At 54.6% G+C, this 26,067-nt stretch overlaps 1 protein-coding gene across 1 annotated transcript in view; it reads right to left on the reverse strand.

Annotated features, from left to right (window-relative positions):
- Positions 1-26,067, reverse strand: part of LOC116937613 (DNA cross-link repair 1A protein-like) — a 51,719-nt gene that overhangs the window by 17,605 nt on the left and 8,047 nt on the right. The window contains exon 4 of the mRNA XM_032944766.2: positions 14,270-14,416. Coding sequence (XP_032800657.2) covers positions 14,270-14,416 — 147 coding nt within the window. The remainder of the gene's footprint in view (positions 1-14,269; positions 14,417-26,067) is intronic.

Below are 26,067 nucleotides of genomic sequence, written 5' to 3' on the forward strand. Positions count from 1 at the left end.
TGTGACCCCCATCTCTAGCACTGTGACCCACATCTCTAGCACTGTGACCCCCATCTCTAGCGCTGTGACCCCCATCTCTAACACTGTGACCCACATCTCTAGCACTGTGACCCACATCTCTAGCACTGTGACCCACATCTCTAACACTGTGACCCACATCTCTAGCACTGTGACCCACATCTCTAGCACTGTGACCCCCATCTCTAGCACTGTGACCCACATCTCTAGCACTGTGACCCACATCTCTAGCACTGTGACCCACATCTCTAGCACTGTGACCCACATCTCTAGCACTGTGACCCACATCTCTAGCACTGTGACCCACATCTCTAGCACTGTGACCCCCATCTCTAGCACTGTGACCCCCATCTCTAGCACTGTGACCCCCATCTCTAGTGCTGTGACCCCCATCTCTAGCACTGTGACCCACATCTCTAGCACTGTGACCCACATCTCTAGCACTGTGACCCCCATCTCTAGCACTGTGACCCACATCTCTAACACTGTGACCCCCATCTCTAACACTGTGACCCACATCTCTAGCGCTGTGACCCACATCTCTAGCACTGTGACCCCCCATCTCTAGCACTGTGACCCCCATCTCTAGCACTGTGACCCCCATCTCTAGCGCTGTGACCCCCATCTCTAACACTGTGACCCCCATCTCTAACACTGTGACCCACATCTCTAGCACTGTGACCCCCATCTCTAACACTGTGACCCACATCTCTAGCACTGTGACCCCCATCTCTAGCACTGTGACCCCCATCTCTAGCACTGTGACCCACATCTCTAGCACTGTGACCCACATCTCTAGCACTGTGACCCCCATCTCTAGCACTGTGACCCCCATCTCTAGCACTGTGACCCACATCTCTAGCACTGTGACCCACATCTCTAGCGCTGTGACCCCCATCTCTAACACTGTGACCCACATCTCTAACACTGTGACCCCCATCTCTAGCACTGTGACCCACATCTCTAGCACTGTGACCCACATCTCTAGCACTGTGACCCACATCTCTAGCACTGTGACCCACATCTCTAGCACTGTGACCCACATCTCTAGCACTGTGACCCCCATCTCTAGCGCTGTGACACCCATCTCTAGCACTGTGACCCCCATCTCTAGCACTGTGACCCCCATCTCTAGCACTGTGACCCACCTCTCTAGCACTGTGACCCCCATCTCTAACACTGTGACCCACATCTCTAGCACTGTGACCCACATCTCTAGCACTGTGACCCCCCTCTCTAGCACTGTGACCCCCATCTCTAGCACTGTGACCCCATCTCTAGCACTGTGACCCACATCTCTAGCACTGTGACCCACATCTCTAGCACTGTGACCCCCATCTCTAGCACTGTGACCCACATCTCTAGCACTGTGACCCCCATCTCTAGCGCTGTGACCCCCATCTCTAACACTGTGACCCACATCTCTAGCACTGTGACCCACATCTCTAGCACTGTGACCCACATCTCTAACACTGTGACCCACATCTCTAGCACTGTGACCCACATCTCTAGCACTGTGACCCCCATCTCTAGCACTGTGACCCACATCTCTAGCACTGTGACCCACATCTCTAGCACTGTGACCCACATCTCTAGCACTGTGACCCACATCTCTAGCACTGTGACCCACATCTCTAGCACTGTGACCCACATCTCTAGCACTGTGACCCCCATCTCTAGCACTGTGACCCCCATCTCTAGCACTGTGACCCCCATCTCTAGTGCTGTGACCCCCATCTCTAGCACTGTGACCCACATCTCTAGCACTGTGACCCACATCTCTAGCACTGTGACCCCCATCTCTAGCACTGTGACCCACATCTCTAACACTGTGACCCCCATCTCTAACACTGTGACCCACATCTCTAGCGCTGTGACCCACATCTCTAGCACTGTGACCCCCCATCTCTAGCACTGTGACCCCCATCTCTAGCACTGTGACCCCCATCTCTAGCGCTGTGACCCCCATCTCTAACACTGTGACCCCCATCTCTAACACTGTGACCCACATCTCTAGCACTGTGACCCCCATCTCTAACACTGTGACCCACATCTCTAGCACTGTGACCCCCATCTCTAGCACTGTGACCCCCATCTCTAGCACTGTGACCCACATCTCTAGCACTGTGACCCACATCTCTAGCACTGTGACCCCCATCTCTAGCACTGTGACCCCCATCTCTAGCACTGTGACCCACATCTCTAGCACTGTGACCCACATCTCTAGCGCTGTGACCCCCATCTCTAACACTGTGACCCACATCTCTAACACTGTGACCCACATCTCTAGCACTGTGACCCACATCTCTAACACTGTGACCCACATCTCTAGCACTGTGACCCACATCTCTAGCACTGTGACCCCCATCTCTAACACTGTGACCCACATCTCTAACACTGTGACCCACATCTCTAGCACTGTGACCCACATCTCTAGCACTGTGACCCCCATCTCTAGCACTGTGACCCACATCTCTAGCACTGTGACCCCCATCTCTAGCACTGTGACCCCCAATCTCTAGCGCTGTGACCCCCATCTCTAACACTGTGACCCCCATCTCTAACACTGTGACCCACATCTCTAGCACTGTGACCCCCATCTCTAACACTGTGACCCACATCTCTAGCACTGTGACCCACATCTCTAGCACTGTGACCCACATCTCTAGCACTGTGACCCCCATCTCTAGCACTGTGACCCCCATCTCTAGCACTGTGACCCACATCTCTAGCACTGTGACCCCCACCTCTAGCACTGTGACCCCCATCTCTAGCACTGTGACCCCCATCTCTAGCACTGTGACTCACATCTCTAGCACTGTGACCCACATCTCTAGCACTGTGACCCACATCTCTAGCACTGTGACCCACATCTCTAGCACTGTGACCCCCATCTCTAGCACTGTGACCCACATCTCTAACACTGTGACCCCCATCTCTAACACTGTGACCCACATCTCTAGCACTGTGACCCACATCTCTAGCACTGTGACCCCCATCTCTAGCACTGTGACCCACATCTCTAACACTGTGACCCCCATCTCTAACACTGTGACCCACATCTCTAGCGCTGTGACCCACATCTCTAGCACTGTGACCCCCCATCTCTAGCACTGTGACCCCCATCTCTAGCACTGTGACCCCCATCTCTAGCGCTGTGACACCCATCTCTAACACTGTGACCCCCATCTCTAGCGCTGTGCAACACATCTCTAACACTGTGACCCCCATCTCTAGCACTGTGACCCCCATCTCTAGCACTGTGACCCACATCTCTAACACTGTGACTCCCATCTCTAACACTGTGACCCCCATCTCTAGCACTGTGACCCCCATCTCTAGCACTGTGACCCACATCTCTAACACTGTGACTCCCATCTCTAACACTGTGACCCACATCTCTAGCACTGTGACCCACATCTCTAGCACTGTGACCCACATCTCTAGCGCTGTGACCCCCATCTCTAGCGCTGTGACCCCCATCTCTAACACTGTGACCCACATCTCTAGCACTGTGACCCACATCTCTAGCACTGTGACCCCCATCTCTAGCGCTGTGACCCCCATCTCTAGCACTGTGACCCACATCTCTAGCACTGTGACCCACATCTCTAGCACTGTGACCCCCATCTCTAGCACTGTGACCCCCATCTCTAGCACTGTGACCCACATCTCTAGCACTGTGACCCACATCTCTAGCGCTGTGACCCCCATCTCTAACACTGTGACCCACATCTCTAACACTGTGACCCACATCTCTAGCACTGTGACCCACATCTCTAACACTGTGACCCACATCTCTAGCACTGTGACCCACATCTCTAGCACTGTGACCCCCATCTCTAACACTGTGACCCACATCTCTAACACTGTGACCCACATCTCTAGCACTGTGACCCACATCTCTAGCACTGTGACCCCCATCTCTAGCACTGTGACCCACATCTCTAGCACTGTGACCCCCATCTCTAGCACTGTGACCCCCAATCTCTAGCGCTGTGACCCCCATCTCTAACACTGTGACCCCCATCTCTAACACTGTGACCCACATCTCTAGCACTGTGACCCCCATCTCTAACACTGTGACCCACATCTCTAGCACTGTGACCCACATCTCTAGCACTGTGACCCACATCTCTAGCACTGTGACCCCCATCTCTAGCACTGTGACCCCCATCTCTAGCACTGTGACCCACATCTCTAGCACTGTGACCCCCACCTCTAGCACTGTGACCCCCATCTCTAGCACTGTGACCCCCATCTCTAGCACTGTGACTCACATCTCTAGCACTGTGACCCACATCTCTAGCACTGTGACCCACATCTCTAGCACTGTGACCCACATCTCTAGCACTGTGACCCCCATCTCTAGCACTGTGACCCACATCTCTAACACTGTGACCCCCATCTCTAACACTGTGACCCACATCTCTAGCACTGTGACCCACATCTCTAGCACTGTGACCCCCATCTCTAGCACTGTGACCCACATCTCTAACACTGTGACCCCCATCTCTAACACTGTGACCCACATCTCTAGCGCTGTGACCCACATCTCTAGCACTGTGACCCCCCATCTCTAGCACTGTGACCCCCATCTCTAGCACTGTGACCCCCATCTCTAGCGCTGTGACACCCATCTCTAACACTGTGACCCCCATCTCTAGCGCTGTGCAACACATCTCTAACACTGTGACCCCCATCTCTAGCACTGTGACCCCCATCTCTAGCACTGTGACCCACATCTCTAACACTGTGACTCCCATCTCTAACACTGTGACCCCCATCTCTAGCACTGTGACCCCCATCTCTAGCACTGTGACCCACATCTCTAACACTGTGACTCCCATCTCTAACACTGTGACCCACATCTCTAGCACTGTGACCCACATCTCTAGCACTGTGACCCACATCTCTAGCGCTGTGACCCCCATCTCTAGCGCTGTGACCCCCATCTCTAACACTGTGACCCACATCTCTAGCACTGTGACCCACATCTCTAGCACTGTGACCCCCATCTCTAGCGCTGTGACCCCCATCTCTAACACTGTGACCCACATCTCTAGCACTGTGACCCCCATCTCTAGCACTGTGACCCCCATCTCTAGCACTGTGACCCCCATCTCTAGCACTGTGACCCACATCTCTAGCACTGTGACCCACATCTCTAGCACTGTGACCCACATCTCTAGCACTGTGACCCCCATCTCTAGCACTGTGACCCACATCTCTAGCGCTGTGACCCACATCTCTAGCACTGTGACCCACATCTCTAGCACTGTGACCCACATCTCTAGCACTGTGACCCCCATCTCTAGCACTGTGACCCCCATCTCTAGCACTGTGACCCACATCTCTAGCACTGTGACCCACATCTCTAGCGCTGTGACCCCCATCTCTAACACTGTGACCCACATCTCTAACACTGTGACCCACATCTCTAGCACTGTGACCCACATCTCTAACACTGTGACCCACATCTCTAGCACTGTGACCCACATCTCTAGCACTGTGACCCCCATCTCTAACACTGTGACCCACATCTCTAACACTGTGACCCACATCTCTAGCACTGTGACCCACATCTCTAGCACTGTGACCCCCATCTCTAGCACTGTGACCCACATCTCTAGCACTGTGACCCCCATCTCTAGCACTGTGACCCCCAATCTCTAGCGCTGTGACCCCCATCTCTAACACTGTGACCCCCATCTCTAACACTGTGACCCACATCTCTAGCACTGTGACCCCCATCTCTAACACTGTGACCCACATCTCTAGCACTGTGACCCACATCTCTAGCACTGTGACCCACATCTCTAGCACTGTGACCCCCATCTCTAGCACTGTGACCCCCATCTCTAGCACTGTGACCCACATCTCTAGCACTGTGACCCCCACCTCTAGCACTGTGACCCCCATCTCTAGCACTGTGACCCCCATCTCTAGCACTGTGACTCACATCTCTAGCACTGTGACCCACATCTCTAGCACTGTGACCCACATCTCTAGCACTGTGACCCACATCTCTAGCACTGTGACCCCCATCTCTAGCACTGTGACCCACATCTCTAACACTGTGACCCCCATCTCTAACACTGTGACCCACATCTCTAGCGCTGTGACCCACATCTCTAGCACTGTGACCCCCCATCTCTAGCACTGTGACCCCCATCTCTAGCACTGTGACCCCCATCTCTAGCGCTGTGACACCCATCTCTAACACTGTGACACCCATCTCTAACACTGTGACCCCCATCTCTAGCACTGTGCAACACATCTCTAACACTGTGACCCCCATCTCTAGCACTGTGACCCCCATCTCTAGCACTGTGACCCACATCTCTAACACTGTGACTCCCATCTCTAACACTGTGACCCACATCTCTAGCACTGTGACCCCCATCTCTAGCACTGTGACCCACATCTCTAGCGCTGTGACCCCCATCTCTAACACTGTGACCCACATCTCTAACACTGTGACCCACATCTCTAGCACTGTGACCCACATCTCTAGCACTGTGACCCCCATCTCTAGCGCTGTGACCCCCATCTCTAACACTGTGACCCACATCTCTAGCACTGTGACCCCCATCTCTAGCACTGTGACCCCCATCTCTAGCACTGTGACCCCCATCTCTAGCACTGTGACCCACATCTCTAGCACTGTGACCCCCATCTCTAACACTGTGACCCACATCTCTAGCACTGTGACCCCCATCTCTAGCACTGTGACCCACATCTCTAGCGCTGTGACCCACATCTCTAGCACTGTGACCCACATCTCTAGCACTGTGACCCCCATCTCTAGCACTGTGACCCCCATCTCTAGCACTGTGACCCCCATCTCTAGCACTGTGACCCACATCTCTAGCACTGTGACCCCCATCTCTAGCGCTGTGACCCCCATCTCTAACACTGTGACCCACATCTCTAACACTGTGACCCACATCTCTAGCACTGTGACCCACATCTCTAGCACTGTGACCCCCATCTCTAGCACTGTGACCCACATCTCTAGCACTGTGACCCCCATCTCTAACACTGTGACCCACATCTCTAACACTGTGACCCACATCTCTAGCACTGTGATCCACATCTCTAGCACTGTGACCCCCATCTCTAGCACTGTGACCCACATCTCTAGCACTGTGACCCCCATCTCTAGCACTGTGACCCCCAATCTCTAGCGCTGTGACCCCCATCTCTAACACTGTGACCCCCATCTCTAACACTGTGACCCACATCTCTAGCACTGTGACCCCCATCTCTAACACTGTGACCCACATCTCTAGCACTGTGACCCACATCTCTAGCACTGTGACCCACATCTCTAGCACTGTGACCCCATCTCTAGCACTGTGACCCACATCTCTAGCACTGTGACCCCCATCTCTAGCACTGTGACCCCCACCTCTAGCACTGTGACCCCCATCTCTAGCACTGTGACCCCCATCTCTAGCACTGTGACCCACATCTCTAGCACTGTGACCCCCATCTCTAGCACTGTGACCCACATCTCTAACACTGTGACCCCCATCTCTAACACTGTGACCCACATCTCTAGCGCTGTGACCCACATCTCTAGCACTGTGACCCCCCATCTCTAGCACTGTGACCCCCATCTCTAGCACTGTGACCCCCATCTCTAGCACTGTGACCCCCATCTCTAGCGCTGTGACCCCCATCTCTAGCACTGTGACCCACCTCTCTAGCGCTGTGAACCCCATCTCTAACACTGTGACCCACATCTCTAGCACTGTGACCCACATCTCTAGCACTGTGACCCACCATCTCTAACACTGTGACCCACATCTCTAGCACTGTGACCCCCATCTCTAGCACTGTGACCCACATCTCTAGCACTGTGACCCACATCTCTAGCACTGTGACCCCCCTCTCTAGCACTGTGACCCCCATCTCTAGCACTGTGACCCCCATCTCTAACACTGTGACCCACATCTCTAACACTGTGACCCCCATCTCTAGCACTGTGACCCCCATCTCTAACACTGTGACCCACATCTCTAGCACTGTGACCCACATCTCTAGCACTGTGACCCACATCTCTAGCGCTGTGACACACATCTCTAGCACTGTGACCCCCATCTCTAGTACTGTGACCCCCATCTCTAGCACTGTGACCCCCATCTCTAACACTGTGACCCACATCTCTAACACTGTGACCCCCATCTCTAGCACTGTGACCCCCATCTCTAACACTGTGACCCCCATCTCTAGCACTGTGACCCCCTCATCTCTAGCACTGTGACCCCCATCTCTAGCACTGTGACCCCCATCTCTAGCACTGTGACCACCATCTCTAGCACTGTGACCCACATCTCTAGCGCTGTGACACACATCTCTAACACTGTGACCCCCATCTCTAGCGCTGTGACACCCATCTCTAACACTGTGACCCACATCTCTAGCACTGTGACCCACATCTCTAACACTGTGACCCCCATCTCTAGCACTGTGACCCACATCTCTAGCACTGTGACCCCCATCTCTAGCACTGTGACCCCCATCTCTAACACTGTGACCCACATCTCTAACACTGTGACCCCCATCTCTAGCACTGTGACCCCCATCTCTAACACTGTGACCCCCATCTCTAGCACTGTGACCCCCATCTCTAACACTGTGACCCCCATCTCTAACACTGTGACCCACATCTCTAACACTGTGACCCCCATCTCTAGCACTGTGACCCCCATCTCTAGCACTGTGACCCACATCTCTAGCACTGTGACCCCCAACTCTAGCACTGTGACCCCCATCTCTAACACTGTGACCCACATCTCTAACACTGTGACCCCCATCTCTAGCACTGTGACCCCCATCTCTAACACTGTGACCCCCATCTCTAGCACTGTGACCCACATCTCTAACACTGTGACCCACATCTCTAACATTGTGACCCCCATCTCTAACACTGTGACCCACATCTCTAACACTGTGACCCCCATCTCTAGCACTGTGACCCCCATCTCTAGCACTGTGACCCACATCTCTAGCACTGTGACCCCCAACTCTAGCACTGTGACCCCCATCTCTAACACTGTGACCCCCATCTCTAGCACTGTGACCCCCATCTCTAACACTGTGACCCACATCTCTAACACTGTGACCCCCATCTCTAGCACTGTGACCCCCATCTCTAACACTGTGACCCACATCTCTAACACTGTGACCCCCATCTCTAGCACTGTGACCCCCATCTCTAACACTGTGACCCCCATCTCTAGCACTGTGACCCCCTCATCTCTAGCACTGTGACCCCCATCTCTAGCACTGTGACCCCCATCTCTAGCACTGTGACCACCATCTCTAGCACTGTGACCCACATCTCTAGCGCTGTGACACACATCTCTAACACTGTGACCCCCATCTCTAGCGCTGTGACACACATCTCTAACACTGTGACCCACATCTCTAACACTGTGACCCACATCTCTAACACTGTGACCCACATCTCTAGCACTGTGACCCCCATCTCTAACACTGTGACCCACATCTCTAGCACTGTGACCCCCATCTCTAGCGCTGTGACCCCCCCATCTCTAGCACTGTGACCCACATCTCTAACACTGTGACCCACATCTCTAACACTGTGACCCCCATCTCTAGCACTGTGACCCCCATCTCTAACACTGTGACCCCCATCTCTAGCACTGTGACCCACATCTCTAACACTGTGACCCACATCTCTAACATTGTGACCCCCATCTCTAACACTGTGACCCACATCTCTAACACTGTGACCCCCATCTCTAGCACTGTGACCCCCATCTCTAGCACTGTGACCCACATCTCTAGCACTGTGACCCCCAACTCTAGCACTGTGACCCCCATCTATAACACTGTGACCCACATCTCTAACACTGTGACCCCCATCTCTAGCACTGTGACCCCCATCTCTAACACTGTGACCCCCAACTCTAGCACTGTGACCCCCATCTCTAACACTGTGACCCACATCTCTAACACTGTGACCCCCATCTCTAGCACTGTGACCCCCATCTCTAACACTGTGACCCCCATCTCTAGCACTGTGACCCACATCTCTAACACTGTGACCCCCATCTCTAACACTGTGACCCCCATCTCTAACACTGTGACCCCCATCTCTAGCACTGTGACCCCCATCTCTAGCGCTGTGACCCCCATCTCTAGCACTGTGACCCCCATCTCTAACACTGTGACCCCCATCTCTAGCACTGTGACCCACATCTCTAGCACTGTGACCCACATCTTTAGCACTGTGACCCCCATCTCTAGCACTGTGACCCCCATCTCTAACACTGTGACCCCCATCTCTAGCACTGTGACCCACATCTCTAGCACTGTGACCCACATCTCTAGCACTGTGACCCCCATCTCTAGCACTGTGACCCACATCTCTAGCACTGTGACCCACATCTCTAGCACTGTGACCCACATCTCTAGCACTGTGACCCACATCTCTAGCACTGTGACCCACATCTCTAGCACTGTGACCCCCATCTCTAGCACTGTGACCCACATCTCTAACACTGTGACCCCCATCTCTAACACTGTGACCCACATCTCTAGCGCTGTGACCCACATCTCTAGCACTGTGACCCCCCATCTCTAGCACTGTGACCCCCATCTCTAACACTGTGACCCACATCTCTAGCACTGTGACCCACATCTCTAACACTGTGACCCCCATCTCTAGCACTGTGACCCCCATCTCTAACACTGTGACCCACATCTCTAACACTGTGACCCACATCTCTAACACTGTGACCCCCATCTCTAGCACTGTGACCCCCATCTCTAACACTGTGACCCCCATCTCTAGCACTGTGACCCACATCTCTAACACTGTGACCCCCATCTCTAACACTGTGACCCACATCTCTAACACTGTGACCCCCATCTCTAGCACTGTGACCCACATCTCTAGCACTGTGACCCACATCTCTAGCACTGTGACCCACATCTCTAGCACTGTGACCCCCATCTCTAGCGCTGTGACACCCATCTCTAGCACTGTGACCCCCATCTCTAGCACTGTGACCCACATCTCTAACACTGTGACTCCCATCTCTAACACTGTGACCCACATCTCTAGCACTGTGACCCCCATCTCTAGCACTGTGACCCACATCTCTAGCGCTGTGACCCCCATCTCTAGCACTGTGACCCCCATCTCTAGCGCTGTGACCCACATCTCTAGCACTGTGACCCCCATCTCTAGCACTGTGACCCACATCTCTAGCGCTGTGACCGACATCTCTAGCACTGTGACCCACATCTCTAGCACTGTGACCCACATCTCTAGCACTGTGACCCCCATCTCTAGCACTGTGACCCCCATCTCTAGCACTGTGACCCCCATCTCTAGCACTGTGACCCACATCTCTAACACTGTGACCCACATCTCTAGCGCTGTGACCCCCATCTCTAGCACTGTGACCCACATCTCTAGCACTGTGACCCCCATCTCTAGCACTGTGACCCCCATCTCTAGCGCTGTGACCCCCCCATCTCTAGCACTGTGACCCCCATCTCTAGCGCTGTGACCCCCATCTCTAACACTGTGACCCACATCTCTAACACTGTGACCCACATCTCTAGCACTGTGACCCCCATCTCTAGCACTGTGACCCACATCTCTAGCACTGTGACCCACATCTCTAGCACTGTGACCCCCATCTCTAGCACTGTGACCCCCATCTCTAGCACTGTGACCCGCATCTCTAACACTGTGACCCACATCTCTAACACTGTGACCCCCATCTCTAGCACTGTGACCCACATCTCTAGCACTGTGACCCACATCTCTAACACTGTGACCCCCATCTCTAGCACTGTGACCCACATCTCTAGCACTGTGACCCCCATCACTAACACTGTGACCCACATCTCTAGCACTGTGACCCACATCTCTAGCACTGTGACCCCCATCTCTAGCACTGTGACCCCCATCTCTAGCACTGTGACCCACATCTCTAACACTGTGACCCCCATCTCTAACACTGTGACCCCCATCTCTAGCACTGTGACCCACATCTCTAGCACTGTGACCCCCATCTCTAGCACTGTGACCCACATCTCTAGCACTGTGACCCCCATCTCTAGCACTGTGACCCCCATCTCTAGCACTGTGACCCACATCTCTAGCACTGTGACCCACATCTCTAGCACTGTGACCCACATCTCTAACACTGTGACCCCCATCTCTAGCACTGTGACCCCCATCTCTAGCACTGTGACCCGCATCTCTAGCACTGTGACCCACCATCTCTAACACTGTGACCCACATCTCTAGCACTGTGACCCCCATCTCTAGCACTGTGACCCGCATCTCTAGCACTGTGACCCACATCTCTAACACTGTGACCCCCATCTCTAGCACTGTGACCCCCATCTCTAGCACTGTGACCCCCAACTCTAGCACTGTGACCCACATCTCTAGCACTGTGACCCACATCTCTAGCGCTGTGACCCACATCTCTAGCACTGTGACCCACATCTCTAGCACTGTGACCCACATCTCTAGCACTGTGACCCACATCTCTAGCACTGTGACCCACATCTCTAGCACTGTGACCCCCATCTCTAACACTGTGACCCCCATCTCTAGCACTGTGACCCACATCTCTAGCACTGTGACCCCCATCTCTAGTACTGTGACCCCCATCTCTAGCACTGTGACCCACATCTCTAGCACTGTGACCCCCATCTCTAACACTGTGACCCACATCTCTAGCACTGTGACCCACATCTCTAGCACTGTGACCCACATCTCTAGCGCTGTGACCCACATCTCTAACACTGTGACCCACATCTCTAGCACTGTGACCCCCATCTCTCTAGCACTGTGACCCCCATCTCTAGCACTGTGACCCACATCTCTAGCACTGTGACCCCCATCTCTAACACTGTGACCCCCATCTCTAGCACTGTGACCCACATCTCTAGCGCTGTGACCCCCATCTCTAGCGCTGTGACCCCCATCTCTAGCACTGTGACCCCCATCTCTAGCACTGTGACCCCCATCTCTAGCACTGTGACCCCCATCTCTAGCACTGTGACCCACATCTCTAGCACTGTGACCCACATCTCTAGCACTGTGACCCCCATCTCTAACACTGTGACCCACATCTCTAGCACTGTGACCCCCATCTCTAGCACTGTGACCCCCATCTCTAGCACTGTGACCCGCATCTCTAACACTGTGACCCACATCTCTAGCACTGTGACCCCCATCTCTAGCACTGTGACCCCCATCTCTAGCGCTGTGACCCCCATCTCTAGCACTGTGACCCACATCTCTAGCGCTGTGACCCCCATCTCTAGCACTGTGACCCACATCTCTAGCACTGTGACCCACATCTCTAACACTGTGACCCCCATCTCTAGCACTGTGACCCACATCTCTAGCACTGTGACCCACATCTCTAGCACTGTGACCCACATCTCTAGCACTGTGACCCCCATCTCTAGCACTGTGACCCCCATCTCTAGCACTGTGACCCACATCTCTAACACTGTGACCCCCATCTCTAGCACTGTGACCCCCATCTCTAACACTGTGACCCCCATCTCTAGCACTGTGACCCACATCTCTAGCACTGTGACCCCCATCTCTAGCGCTGTGACCCCCATCTCTAGCACTGTGACCCACATCTCTAGCACTGTGACCCCCATCTCTAACACTGTGACCCACATCTCTAGCACTGTGACCCCCATCTCTAGCACTGTGACCCCCATCTCTAGCACTGTGACCCGCATCTCTAACACTGTGACCCACATCTCTAGCACTGTGACCCCCATCTCTAGCACTGTGACCCACATCTCTAGCACTGTGACCCCCATCTCTAACACTGTGACCCACATCTCTAGCGCTGTGACCCACATCTCTAGCACTGTGACCCCCATCTGTAGCACTGTGACCCCCATCTCTAGCACTGTGACCCCCATCTCTAGCACTGTGACCCACATCTCTAGCACTGTGACCCCCATCTCTAGCACTGTGACCCACATCTCTAGCACTGTGACCCACATCTCTAACACTGTGACCCCCATCTCTAACACTGTGACCCACATCTCTAGCACTGTGACCCCCATCTCTAGCACTGTGACCCCCATCTCTAACACTGTGACCCACATCTCTAGCGCTGTGACCCACATCTCTAGCACTGTGACCCACATCTCTAGCACTGTGACCCCCATCTCTAGCACTGTGACCCACATCTCTAGCACTGTGACCCACGTGTTGTCCAGGTAGAGGGTGTGTATCCGGGCTCCGTCCCGCAGCGGCTGCAGCTCCGCCATGGCGTCCGTGGCACGGAAGTCTCCGGTGTGAAGGAAGCGGCGGCCGTCGAGGCGCTCAACGAGCAGCATGGCAGCACCTGGGCAGCTGGCGGGGGTGCGGGGGTGGGGCATCGTGAACCTCACTCAGTCAGTCAGTCAGTCACTCAGTCAGTCAGTCAGTCACTCAGTCACTCAGTCAGTCACTCAGTCACTCAGTCAGTCAGTCACTCAGTCAGTCACTCACTCAGTCAGTCAGTCAGTCACTCAGCCACTCAGTCAGTCACTGAGCCACTCACTCAGTCACTCAGCCACTCACTCAGTCACTCAGCCACTCAGTCACTCAGCCACTCACTCAGTCAGCCACTCACTCAGTCAGCCACTCACTCAGCCACTCACTCAGCCACTCAGTCACTCACTCAGCCACCCAGTCACTCACTCACTCAGCCACTCACTCAGCCACTCACTCAGTCACTCAGCCACTCACTCAGCCACTCACCCACCCACATACTCACTCTCACACTCACTCACCCACCCACTCACTCTCTCACTCACACACTCTCACACACACTCACTGGTTGGCGTCCAGCAGCGTGAGTTTGGTGTCCCCCACCCACCCACACTCACATTCTCACACACTCACTCACACACTCTCTCACACACCCTCACACACACACTCTCACACACACACACTCTCACATACACACACACACACACTCTCACACACACTCTCACACACTCTCACACACACACTCACTCTCACACACACACACTCTCACACACACACACTCTCACACACACACACACTCTCTCACACACACACACACTCTCTCACACACACACACACACTCTCACACACACACCCACTCTCACACACACACTCACACACTCACTCACACACTCTCACACACTCTCACACTCTCACACTCACACACTCTCACACTCTCTCACACACACACACACACTCTCACACACACACACTCTCACACACTCTCACACACTCACACACACTCTCACACACACACACACTCTCACACACACACTCTCACACACACACACTCTCACACACACACTCACACTCTCACACCCCCACACACTCTCACTCACACACACACTCACACACTCTCACACTCACACACTCACACACACTCTCACACACACACTCTCTCACACACACACTCTCACACACACACACACACCCTCACACACACACTCTCACACACACACACTCTCACCCACACACACTCTCACTCACACACTCTCAAACACACACACACACTCTCACACACACACACTCACACACACACTCTCACACACACTCTCACACACACACACCCACACTCTCACACACACACTCACACACACTCTCACACTCCCACACACTCTCACTCACACACACACTCACACACACTCTCACACACACACTCACACACTCACACACACACACTCTCTCACACACACACTCTCACACACACACACTCTCACACACTCTCTCTCACACACTCTCTCACACACACACTCTCACACACACACTCTCACACACACACGCTCTCTCACACACACACTCTCACACACACACACTCTCACACACTCTCTCTCACACACTCTCTCACGCACACACTCTCTCACACACACACTCTCACACACTCTCTCTCACACACTCTCTCACACACACACTCTCTCTCCCACCCACTCACTGGTTGGCGTCCAGCAGGGTGAGTTTGCTGTCCCCCACCCACACACACACTCACACCCACACACACACCCACACACACTCTCACACACACTCACACTCTCACACACTCACTCTCTCACACACACCCACACACTCTCTCTCTCACACTCTCACACACTCACACACACTCTCACACACACACACACTCTCACACACACACTCTCACACACACACACTCTCACACACACACTCACACTCTCACACCCCCACACACTCTCACTCACACACACACTCACACACTCTCACACTCACACACTCACACACACTCTCACACACACACTCTCTCACACACACACTCTCACACACACACACACACCCTCACACACACACTCTCACACACACACACTCTCACCCACACACACTCTCACTCACACACTCTCAAACACACACACACACTCTCACACACACACACTCACACACACACTCTCACACACACTCTCACACACACACACCCACACTCTCACACACACACTCACACACACTCTCACACCCCCACACACTCTCACTCACACACACACTCACACACACTCTCACACACACACTCAACAACAACAACAACAACCGCCATTCGCCACTAAGTGGCGGTGACGTCACCACGACGCTTGTGCCAGGCTATGTGCACCCTGAGGCCACGTGAAGTGTCGAACGCCCGCTGGCAGGAGGTCACGGGGCAGACCCAGGTGCCACGGGTCGACTGACTGAGATGACTGGCTGATGCACCACCTGTGCCCCCTACTGTGCCAACCTGCTGTGCTTTAGCCACCCGGCGCTCCGCTCGCTGTTGTGAGCGTCGCTCCTCCGCCCTCCGTAGTTGTTGGAGCGCGACTGCCTCCTACTGCCCAGTAGCATCCTTCACGAGCCTCCTCCACAGAGGCCGATCTTGACACCGCTGGTACTAGTCATCGGCAAGTCCACTCAGCTCCACGTCCTCCTGTACCACATCACTCCATCTCTTCTCTAGCCCGTGCCACGCCCGCTTAGCCCCCTCAATCCGGCCAAACAAAAGCTGTTTCGGCATGCGGTGGCTGGGCATGCGGGCTACATGACCCAGCCATCGCAGCCTTGCCTGCCGGAGGAGCTCACCGATGGGACCCTGCCCAGATCTTTCAAGGATTTGTGAGCTCCTCACACAATCCAGTCTGGTTAAACCCAGGATGGATCGTAGGCAGGTCAGCCTAAATGTTTCTAACCGGCGAAGATGTTCCATTAGGGGGGTCCACGTTTCGCAAGCGTAGAGAAGGGAGGGAATGACCGTGGCCGAGAAGACCTGAAGCTTAGTGCGGAGCGACAGACCAGGTAGCTTCCACACAGCGTTACGCAACCGATGAAAAGATATTGCCGCTCGACTGATTCGGAGTGAGACCTCTGCTGTTAAACTGGAGCCAGTCATAAGCACACTGCCCAGGTATGGGAAACTCTCCACTCTCTCCACAACTGCCCCATCACCGATTGGGAGTTGTGGGGGTGGAGTGTCCGATGGTACAAAATACCCAGGCAGGTGCTTAGTTTTGGTGGGGCTGATGGTAAGGCCCCACCTCTTAGTGGCACGCTCCAGTCTCAGCAGCAGCGTCTCCAACTCCTCCTCTGACTGAGCAGCTATTACCAAGTCATCAGCATACATAACGTGGTTGAGCAATAGGGAGCCATCCCTTGACCGCACCCGGGCATCGATTAGCCTCCCATTATATCTGTACCATATGGAGATTCCCCCGGTACAGCTATTGAAGGCTTCACGAACTACGTGGTCAAAATAGATGTTAAATAATGTGGGAGCCAGAGGACATCCCTGTCGCACCCCAAGGTGTACAGGGAATGGCTCTGACTCCCGGCCACGTAGTTTTACCCGGGCCCGCTCACCATCATGAAGGTCCTTAATGATCGTGAGCAGAGGGTCAGGTACTCCAAAAGCACGAAGAACGACCCAGAGCCCAGGCCTACTGATGGTATCATAGGCCTTGACCAGGTCAATAAAGCAGAGATGTAGGTCTTGTTGGAATTCCCTACACCTCTGCTGTAGCAGACGGACAGAAAATATGGCATCTGTGCAGGACCGCCCTTTCCTGAAACCGCATTGGGGCTCCGCAAGCCTCTCCTCAGCGTGCCTGGCAAGGCGATGCTGAATAATCCTTGCCAGGACCTTTCCCGGCACACTGAGGAGTGAGATGCCCCTGTAGTTGTTACAGTCTGTGCGGTCCCCCTTCTTAAAAAGGGGGACCACCAGGGCATCCTTCCAATCCTGCGGAACCCGTCCAGTGGTCCAGACTGTTGTTATGATGTCATATAGGGCAGTCTGTGCACAAACGCCACCCTCCCTCAGCATTTCGCTTGGGAGATCATCTCTGCCCGCTGCCTTTCCTGGTCTCAGACTCCGGATCGCCTTCAATACTTCCTCAGCAGATGGCACCTCAGCCAGCCACTCACAGGGGGTGACTTCATCCAATATTTGAGGCACCGCAGCCTCAGCAGGGTCATCCTCACCCTGTGCCACGATGTTTTCCTGGCTGTGGGATTTTCCCTCCCCCCGGACCTCACAGAAATGCTCAGCAAATCTGCGAACCTGTTCCTGGGGGTCGGAAATTGGATCACCGTTTTTTCCCCTAATGATGGTAATAGGTGTGGCGCTGCAGGTTACTCTTTTGATGGAGTTAAATAGCGATTTGTGATCACGGGCCACTGAGGCAGACTCCATCTCCTCAGCAACCCGCGACCACCACCCATCCTTGCAGCGCCTCACGGCTCTCCGAACCTCCGAGCGAAGGCTGCGGTAAGCCTCCTCATTCTCTGACGTGGGATTCTGTAGCCGATGACAGTGGGCCTGTCGCTTTTTCTCAACCATCCTGAACAACTCCTCTGTCATCCAGGGTGTCTGGGGAGGTCTGGACCGCGTACCCAAAGCAGCCATTGCAGCTGCATGAGTCACAGTCCTAAACCTCGCCCATTTACCCTCGACATCAGGAGGAGTCGGGGACGATGCCAATCCCAGCCGCAAGCGATGATGAAATTCTCGCTTGCAACTTTCATCAGATAACTGAGACCAGGCCACTTTAGGTTGGAATGGGGTCCTGGGTGTACACCCACCACCGGAGTGGAAGAATGGCAGGCGCATCTTACAGATGACTAGTCGATGGTCAGAGGGCAGATCAGCTCCACGGTAGGTCCTGGTGTCAAGGACATGGGCTCGCATTCGCTGGTCCGTCACTATGTAGTCCAGCAGATGTTCTTGCTTGGACCCGGCATGCATCCATGATGTTGTGTGGATGCGCCGATGCCGGAACAGCGTGTTGGTAATTACAAGCCCATGGGCTGCACAAAAATCTAGCAGCCTCCTACCGTTGTTATTGAGCTGATCTGGCCCATGCCCTCCAATCACTCCAGACCAGGTGCCAGTATCATGACCAACTCGGGCATTGAAGTCACCCAACATGATGACTCTATCCCGAGGGGCCACTTTAGCCAGCACCTGTGACAGGAGGTCATAGAAGGCATCTGACTCATCGGCTTTGCCTGCATCCCTCCACGGATGTTCATCTTCGGTGGGGGCATAAGTAACCACGACCACCATTCCTCGCCTCCGGTTGATGGGAAGGCGAGCCCAAAGTAGCCTGGGGCTTACAGCTTCCCACACCTCACCGCCACGCTCCCACGCCCCCTTCATTCTTTTATTCAAAAGAAGACCCACACCCTGTTGTTTGGCAGTCTGCTGCCCCGAGTAGAGGACTGTCCACCCCTCATGGTGGCAGGAGCCAGAGCCGGTCCACCGGACCTCCTGAATGCCGCATAGATCCAGGCGGTACCGGTCCAGCTCCCGACAGAGGAGTGGTAGCCTCTCCTCTGCAGTGAGCGTTCGAACATTCCACGTGGCCACCCGTAGTGGCTTTTCGTTGTTTCTGGAGTAGCCCCGAGGGTAGGTATTCAATCTCCTGGCTCCGCCAATTGGGGTTTGGCCAGGAGACGTCATAGACGCCTGGCCCCCCGGGGCCTCCGGCACAAGCTTAGTTGTTACATATTTCACTTTAATTCGTGGTTTTGTGGTAATTAATTGAAGGTGGAGGGGTTACCAGCCCCTCGCACCCGTCCAGAGCCCCCGTTTAGCCCCTGTGGTGGACACATATGCCATGAGGGGAGGAGCCAATCAAAATTGGAACTCCCCCCACAGCACTGTCCACGACAGAGTTGCCCGTCCGGCACCGCGAGGAGGTAGGGGGTTGTTTTGCCGGACACACACTCACACACTCACACACACACACTCTCTCACACACACACTCTCACACACACACACTCTCACACACTCTCTCTCACACACTCTCTCACACACACACTCTCACACACACACTCTCACACACACACGCTCTCTCACAAAAAAGACAAAGACAAAGATCCCCCGTATAGCCTACAGACTGTTGGGGCAAGTGCTGTTAGCGAGCACCTATGAAGGCCGGAACGGTACACGAGGGGGTGGGTGGCCAGCACCACGCCCGACCGCCTTTGTCTCCCTAGTGGCAATGTTTACACACCGCACCAGGTACTCATTTGAGGCTGAGTCGACCTAGGGGAGGCCCGGGACCGGTTCAGATAATCGTCACTGGTGTTGGCCGTGAGCGGGAATCGAACCCGGGTCGCCAGGTTCATAGCGCAGCGCGCTAACCGCTACACTATCGCTCTCTCACACACACACTCTCACACACACACACTCTCACACACTCTCTCTCACACACTCTCTCACGCACACACTCTCTCACACACACACTCTCACACACTCTCTCTCACACACTCTCTCACACACACACTCTCTCTCCCACCCACTCACTGGTTGGCGTCCAGCAGGGTGAGTTTGCTGTCCCCCACCCACACACACACTCACACCCACACACACACCCACACACACTCTCACACACACTCACACTCTCACACACTCACTCTCTCACACACACCCACACACTCTCTCTCTCACACTCTCACACACTCACTGATTGGCGTCCAGCAGGGTGAGTTTGACACACACACACACACTCACACACTCTCACACACACACACACTCACTGGTTGGCGTGCAGCAGGGTGAGTTTGACACACACACACACTCACACACTCTCACACACACACACACTCACTGATTGGCGTCCAGCAGGGTGAGTTTGACACACACACACACTCACACACTCTCACACACACACACACACTCACTGGTTGGCGTCCAGCAGGGTGAGTTTGACACACACACACACTCACACACTCTCACACACACACACACTCACTGGTTGGCGTCCAGCAGGGTGAGTTTGACACAACAACAACAACAACAACAACCGCCATTCGCCACTAAGTGGCGGTGACGTCACCACGACGCTTGTGCCAGGCTATGTGCACCCTGAGGCCACGTGAAGTGTCGAACGCCCGCTGGCAGGAGGTCACGGGGCAGACCCAGGTGCCACGGGTCGACTGACTGAGATGACTGGCTGATGCACCACCTGTGCCCCCTACTGTGCCAACCTGCTGTGCTTTAGCCACCCGGCGCTCCGCTCGCTGTTGTGAGCGTCGCTCCTCCGCCCTCCGTTGTTGTTGGAGGGCGACTGCCTCCAACTGCCCAGTAGCATCCTTCACGAGCCTCCTCCACAGAGGCCGATCTTGACACCGCTGGTACCAGTCATCGGCAAGTCCACTCAGCTCCACGTCCTCCTGTACCACATCACTCCATCTCTTCTCTAGCCCGTGCCGCGCCCGCTTAGCCCCCTCAATCCGGCCAAACAAAAGCTGTTTCGGCATGCGGTGGCTGGGCATGCGGGCTACATGACCCAGCCATCGCAGCCTTGCCTGCCGGAGGAGCTCACCGATGGGACCCTGCCCAGATCTTTCAAGGATTTGTGAGCTCCTCACACAATCCAGTCTGGTTAGACCCAGGATGGATCGTAGGCAGGTCAGCCTAAATGTTTCTAACCGGCGAAGATGTTCCATTAGGGGGGTCCACGTTTCGCAAGCGTAGAGAAGGGAGGGAATGACCGTGGCCGAGAAGACCTGAAGCTTAGTGCGGAGCGACAGACCAGGTAGCTTCCACACAGCGTTACGCAACCGATGAAAAGATATTGCCGCTCGACTGATTCGGAGTGAGACCTCTGCTGTTAAACTGGAGCCAGTCATAAGCACACTGCCCAGGTATGGGAAACTCTCCACTCTCTCCACAACTGCCCCATCACCGATTGGGAGTTGTGGGGGTGGAGTGTCCGATGGTACAAAATACCCAGGCAGGTGCTTAGTTTTGGTGGGGCTGATGGTAAGGCCCCACCTCTTAGTGGCACGCTCCAGTCTCAGCAGCAGCGTCTCCAACTCCTCCTCTGACTGAGCAGCTATTACCAAGTCATCAGCATACATAACGTGGTTGAGCAATAGGGAGCCATCCCTTGACCGCACCCGGGCATCGATTAGCCTCCCATTATATCTGTACCATATGGAGATTCCCCCGGTACAGCTATTGAAGGCTTCACGAACTACGTGGTCAAAATAGATGTTAAATAATGTGGGAGCCAGAGGACATCCCTGTCGCACCCCAAGGTGTACAGGGAATGGCTCTGACTCCCGGCCACGTAGTTTTACCCGGGCCCGCTCACCATCATGATGGTCCTTAATGATCGTGAGCAGAGGGTCAGGTACTCCAAAAGCACGAAGAACGACCCAGAGCCCAGGCCTACTGATGGTATCATAGGCCTTGACCAGGTCAATAAAGCAGAGATGTAGGTCTTGTTGGAATTCCCTACACCTCTGCTGTAGCAGACGGACAGAAAATATGGCATCCGTGCAGGACCGCCCTTTCCTGAAACCGCATTGGGGCTCCGCAAGCCTCTCCTCAGCGTGCCTGGCAAGGCGATGCTGAATAATCCTTGCCAGGACCTTTCCCGGCACACTGAGGAGTGAGATGCCCCTGTAGTTGTTACAGTCTGTGCGGTCCCCCTTCTTAAAAAGGGGGACCACCAGGGCATCCTTCCAATCCTGCGGAACCCGTCCAGTGGTCCAGACTGTTGTTATGATGTCATATAGGGCAGTCTGTGCACAAACGCCACCCTCCCTCAGCATTTCGCTTGGGAGATCATCTCTGCCCGCTGCCTTTCCTGGTCTCAGACTCCGTATCGCCTTCAATACTTCCTCAGCAGATGGCACCTCAGCCAGCCACTCACAGGGGGTGACTTCATCCAATATTTGAGGCACCGCAGCCTCAGCAGGGTCATCCTCACTTTGTGCCACGATGTTTTCCTGGCTGTGGGATTTTCCCTCCCCCAGGACCTCACAGAAATGCTCAGCAAATCTGCGAACCTGTTCCTGGGGGTCGGAAATTGGATCACCGTTTTTTCCCCTAATGATGGTAATAGGTGTGGCGCTGCAGGTTACTTTTTTGATGGAGTTAAATAGCGATTTGTGATCACGGGCCACTGAGGCAGACTCCATCTCCTCAGCAACCCGCGACCACCACCCATCCTTGCAGCGCCTCACGGCTCTCCGAACCTCCGAGCGAAGGCTGCGGTAAGCCTCCTCATTCTCTGACGTGGGATTCTGTAGCCGATGACAGTGGGCCTGTCGCTTTTTCTCAACCATCCTGAACAACTCCTCTGTCATCCAGGGTGTCTGGGGAGGTCTGGACCGCGTACCCAAAGCAGCCATTGCAGCTGCATGAGTCACAGTCCTAAACCTCGCCCATTTACCCTCGACATCAGGAGGAGTCGGGGACGATGCCAATCCCAGCTGCAAGCGATGATGAAATTCTCGCTTGCAACTTTCATCAGATAACTGAGACCAGGCCACTTTAGGTTGGAATGGGGTCCTGGGTGTACACCCACCACCGGAGTGGAAGAATGGCAGGCGCATCTTACAGATGACTAGTCGATGGTCAGAGGGCAGATCAGCTCCACGGTAGGTCCTGGTGTCAAGGACATGGGCTCGCATTTGCTGGTCCGTCACTATGTAGTCCAGCAGATGTTCTTGCTTGGACCCGGCATGCATCCATGATGTTGTGTGGATGCGCCGATGCCGGAACAGCGTGTTGGTAATTACAAGCCCATGGGCTGCACAAAAATCTAGCAGCCTCCTACCGTTGTTATTGAGCTGATCTGGCCCATGCCCTCCAATCACTCCAGACCAGGTGCCAGTATCATGACCAACTCGGGCATTGAAGTCACCCAACATGATGACTCTATCCCGAGGGGCCACTTTAGCCAGCACCTGTGAAAGGAGGTCATAGAAGGCATCTGACTCATCGGCTTTGCCTGCATCCCTCCACGGATGTTCATCTTCGGTGGGGGCATAAGTAACCACGACCACCATTCCTCGCCTCCGGTTGATGGGAAGGCGAGCCCAAAGTAGCCTGGGGCTTACAGCTTCCCACACCTCACCGCCACGCTCCCACGCCCCCTTCATTCTTTTGTTCAAAAGAAGACCCACACCCTGTTGTTTGGCAGTCTGCTGCCCCGAGTAGAGGACTGTCCACCCCTCATGGTGGCAGGAGCCAGAGCCGGTCCACCGGACCTCCTGAATGCCGCATAGATCCAGGCGGTACCGGTCCAGCTCCCGACAGAGGAGTGGCAGCCTCTCCTCTGCAGTGAGCGTTCGAACATTCCACGTGGCCACCCGTAGTGGCTTTTCGTTGTTTCTGGAGTAGCCCCGAGGGTAGGTATTCAATCTCCTGGCTCCGCCAATTGGGGTTTGGCCAGGAGACGTCATAGACGCCTGGCCCCCCGGGGCCTCCGGCACAAGCTTAGTTGTTACATATTTCACTTTAATTCGTGGTTTTGTGGTAATTAATTGAAGGTGGAGGGGTTACCAGCCCCTCGCACCCGTCCAGAGCCCCCGTTTAGCCCCTGTGGTGGACACATATGCCATGAGGGGAGGAGCCAATCAAAATTGGAACTCCCCCCACAGCACTGTCCACGACAGAGTTGCCCGTCCGGCACCGCGAGGAGGTAGGTGACACACACACACACTCACACACACACTCTCACACACTCTCACACACACACTCTCACACACACCCACCCACTCTTACTGGTTGGCGTCCAGCAGGGTGAGTTTGCTGTCCCCCACTCTCACTCTCACACACACACACCCACACACACTCTCACTCTTACTGGTTGGCGTCCAGCAGGGTGAGTTTGACACTCACACACTCTCTCACACTCCCACTCACTCACTGGTTGGCGTCCAGCAGGGTGAGTTTGACACACCCACCCACACCCACCCACTCACTGGTTGGCGTCCAGCAGGGTGAGTTTGCTGTCCCCCACCCACACACTCTCACACTCACACCCACTCACACTCTCTCTCTCACACTCTCACACACACACACACACTCTCACACTTACTGGTTGGCGTCCAGCAGGGTGAGTTTGACTCACACACTCTCTTACTGGTTGGCGTCCAGCAGGGTGAGTTTGACACACACACACTCACACACTCTCTTACTGGTTGGCGTCCAGCAGGGTGAGTTTGCTGTCCCCCACCCACACACACACTCACACACTCACACACACTCACACACACTCTCACACACACACTCACACACTCTCTCACACACTTACTGATTGGCGTCCAGCAGGGTGAGTTTGCTGTCCCCCACCCACACACACACTCACACCCACTCACACTCTCTCTCTCACCCACTCACACACTCACACACACTCTCACACTCACTGGTTGGCGTCCAGCAGGGTGAGTTTGCTGTCCCCCACCCACTCACACACTCACACTCACACACTCTCACACACTCTCACACTCACTGGTTGGCATCCAGCAGGGTGAGTTTGCTGTCCCCCACCCACACACACACTCACACACACTGACACACACACACACACACCCACACACACACCCACTCTTACTGGTTGGCGTCCAGCAGGGCGAGTTTGCTGTCCCCCACACACACTCTCACACACACACACACACACTCTCACCCACTTACTGGTTGGCGTCCAGCAGTGTGAGTTTGCTGTCCCCCACCCACTCACACACACACACTGACACACACACACACACTCACTGGTTGGCGT

This window comes from Petromyzon marinus, unplaced genomic scaffold (assembly GCF_048934315.1).
Source record: "Petromyzon marinus isolate PM22_M1 ecotype Great Lakes invasive population unplaced genomic scaffold, UKy_Petmar_22M1.pri1.0 PM_Scaffold_73, whole genome shotgun sequence".
NCBI lineage: Eukaryota > Metazoa > Chordata > Hyperoartia > Petromyzontiformes > Petromyzontidae > Petromyzon > Petromyzon marinus.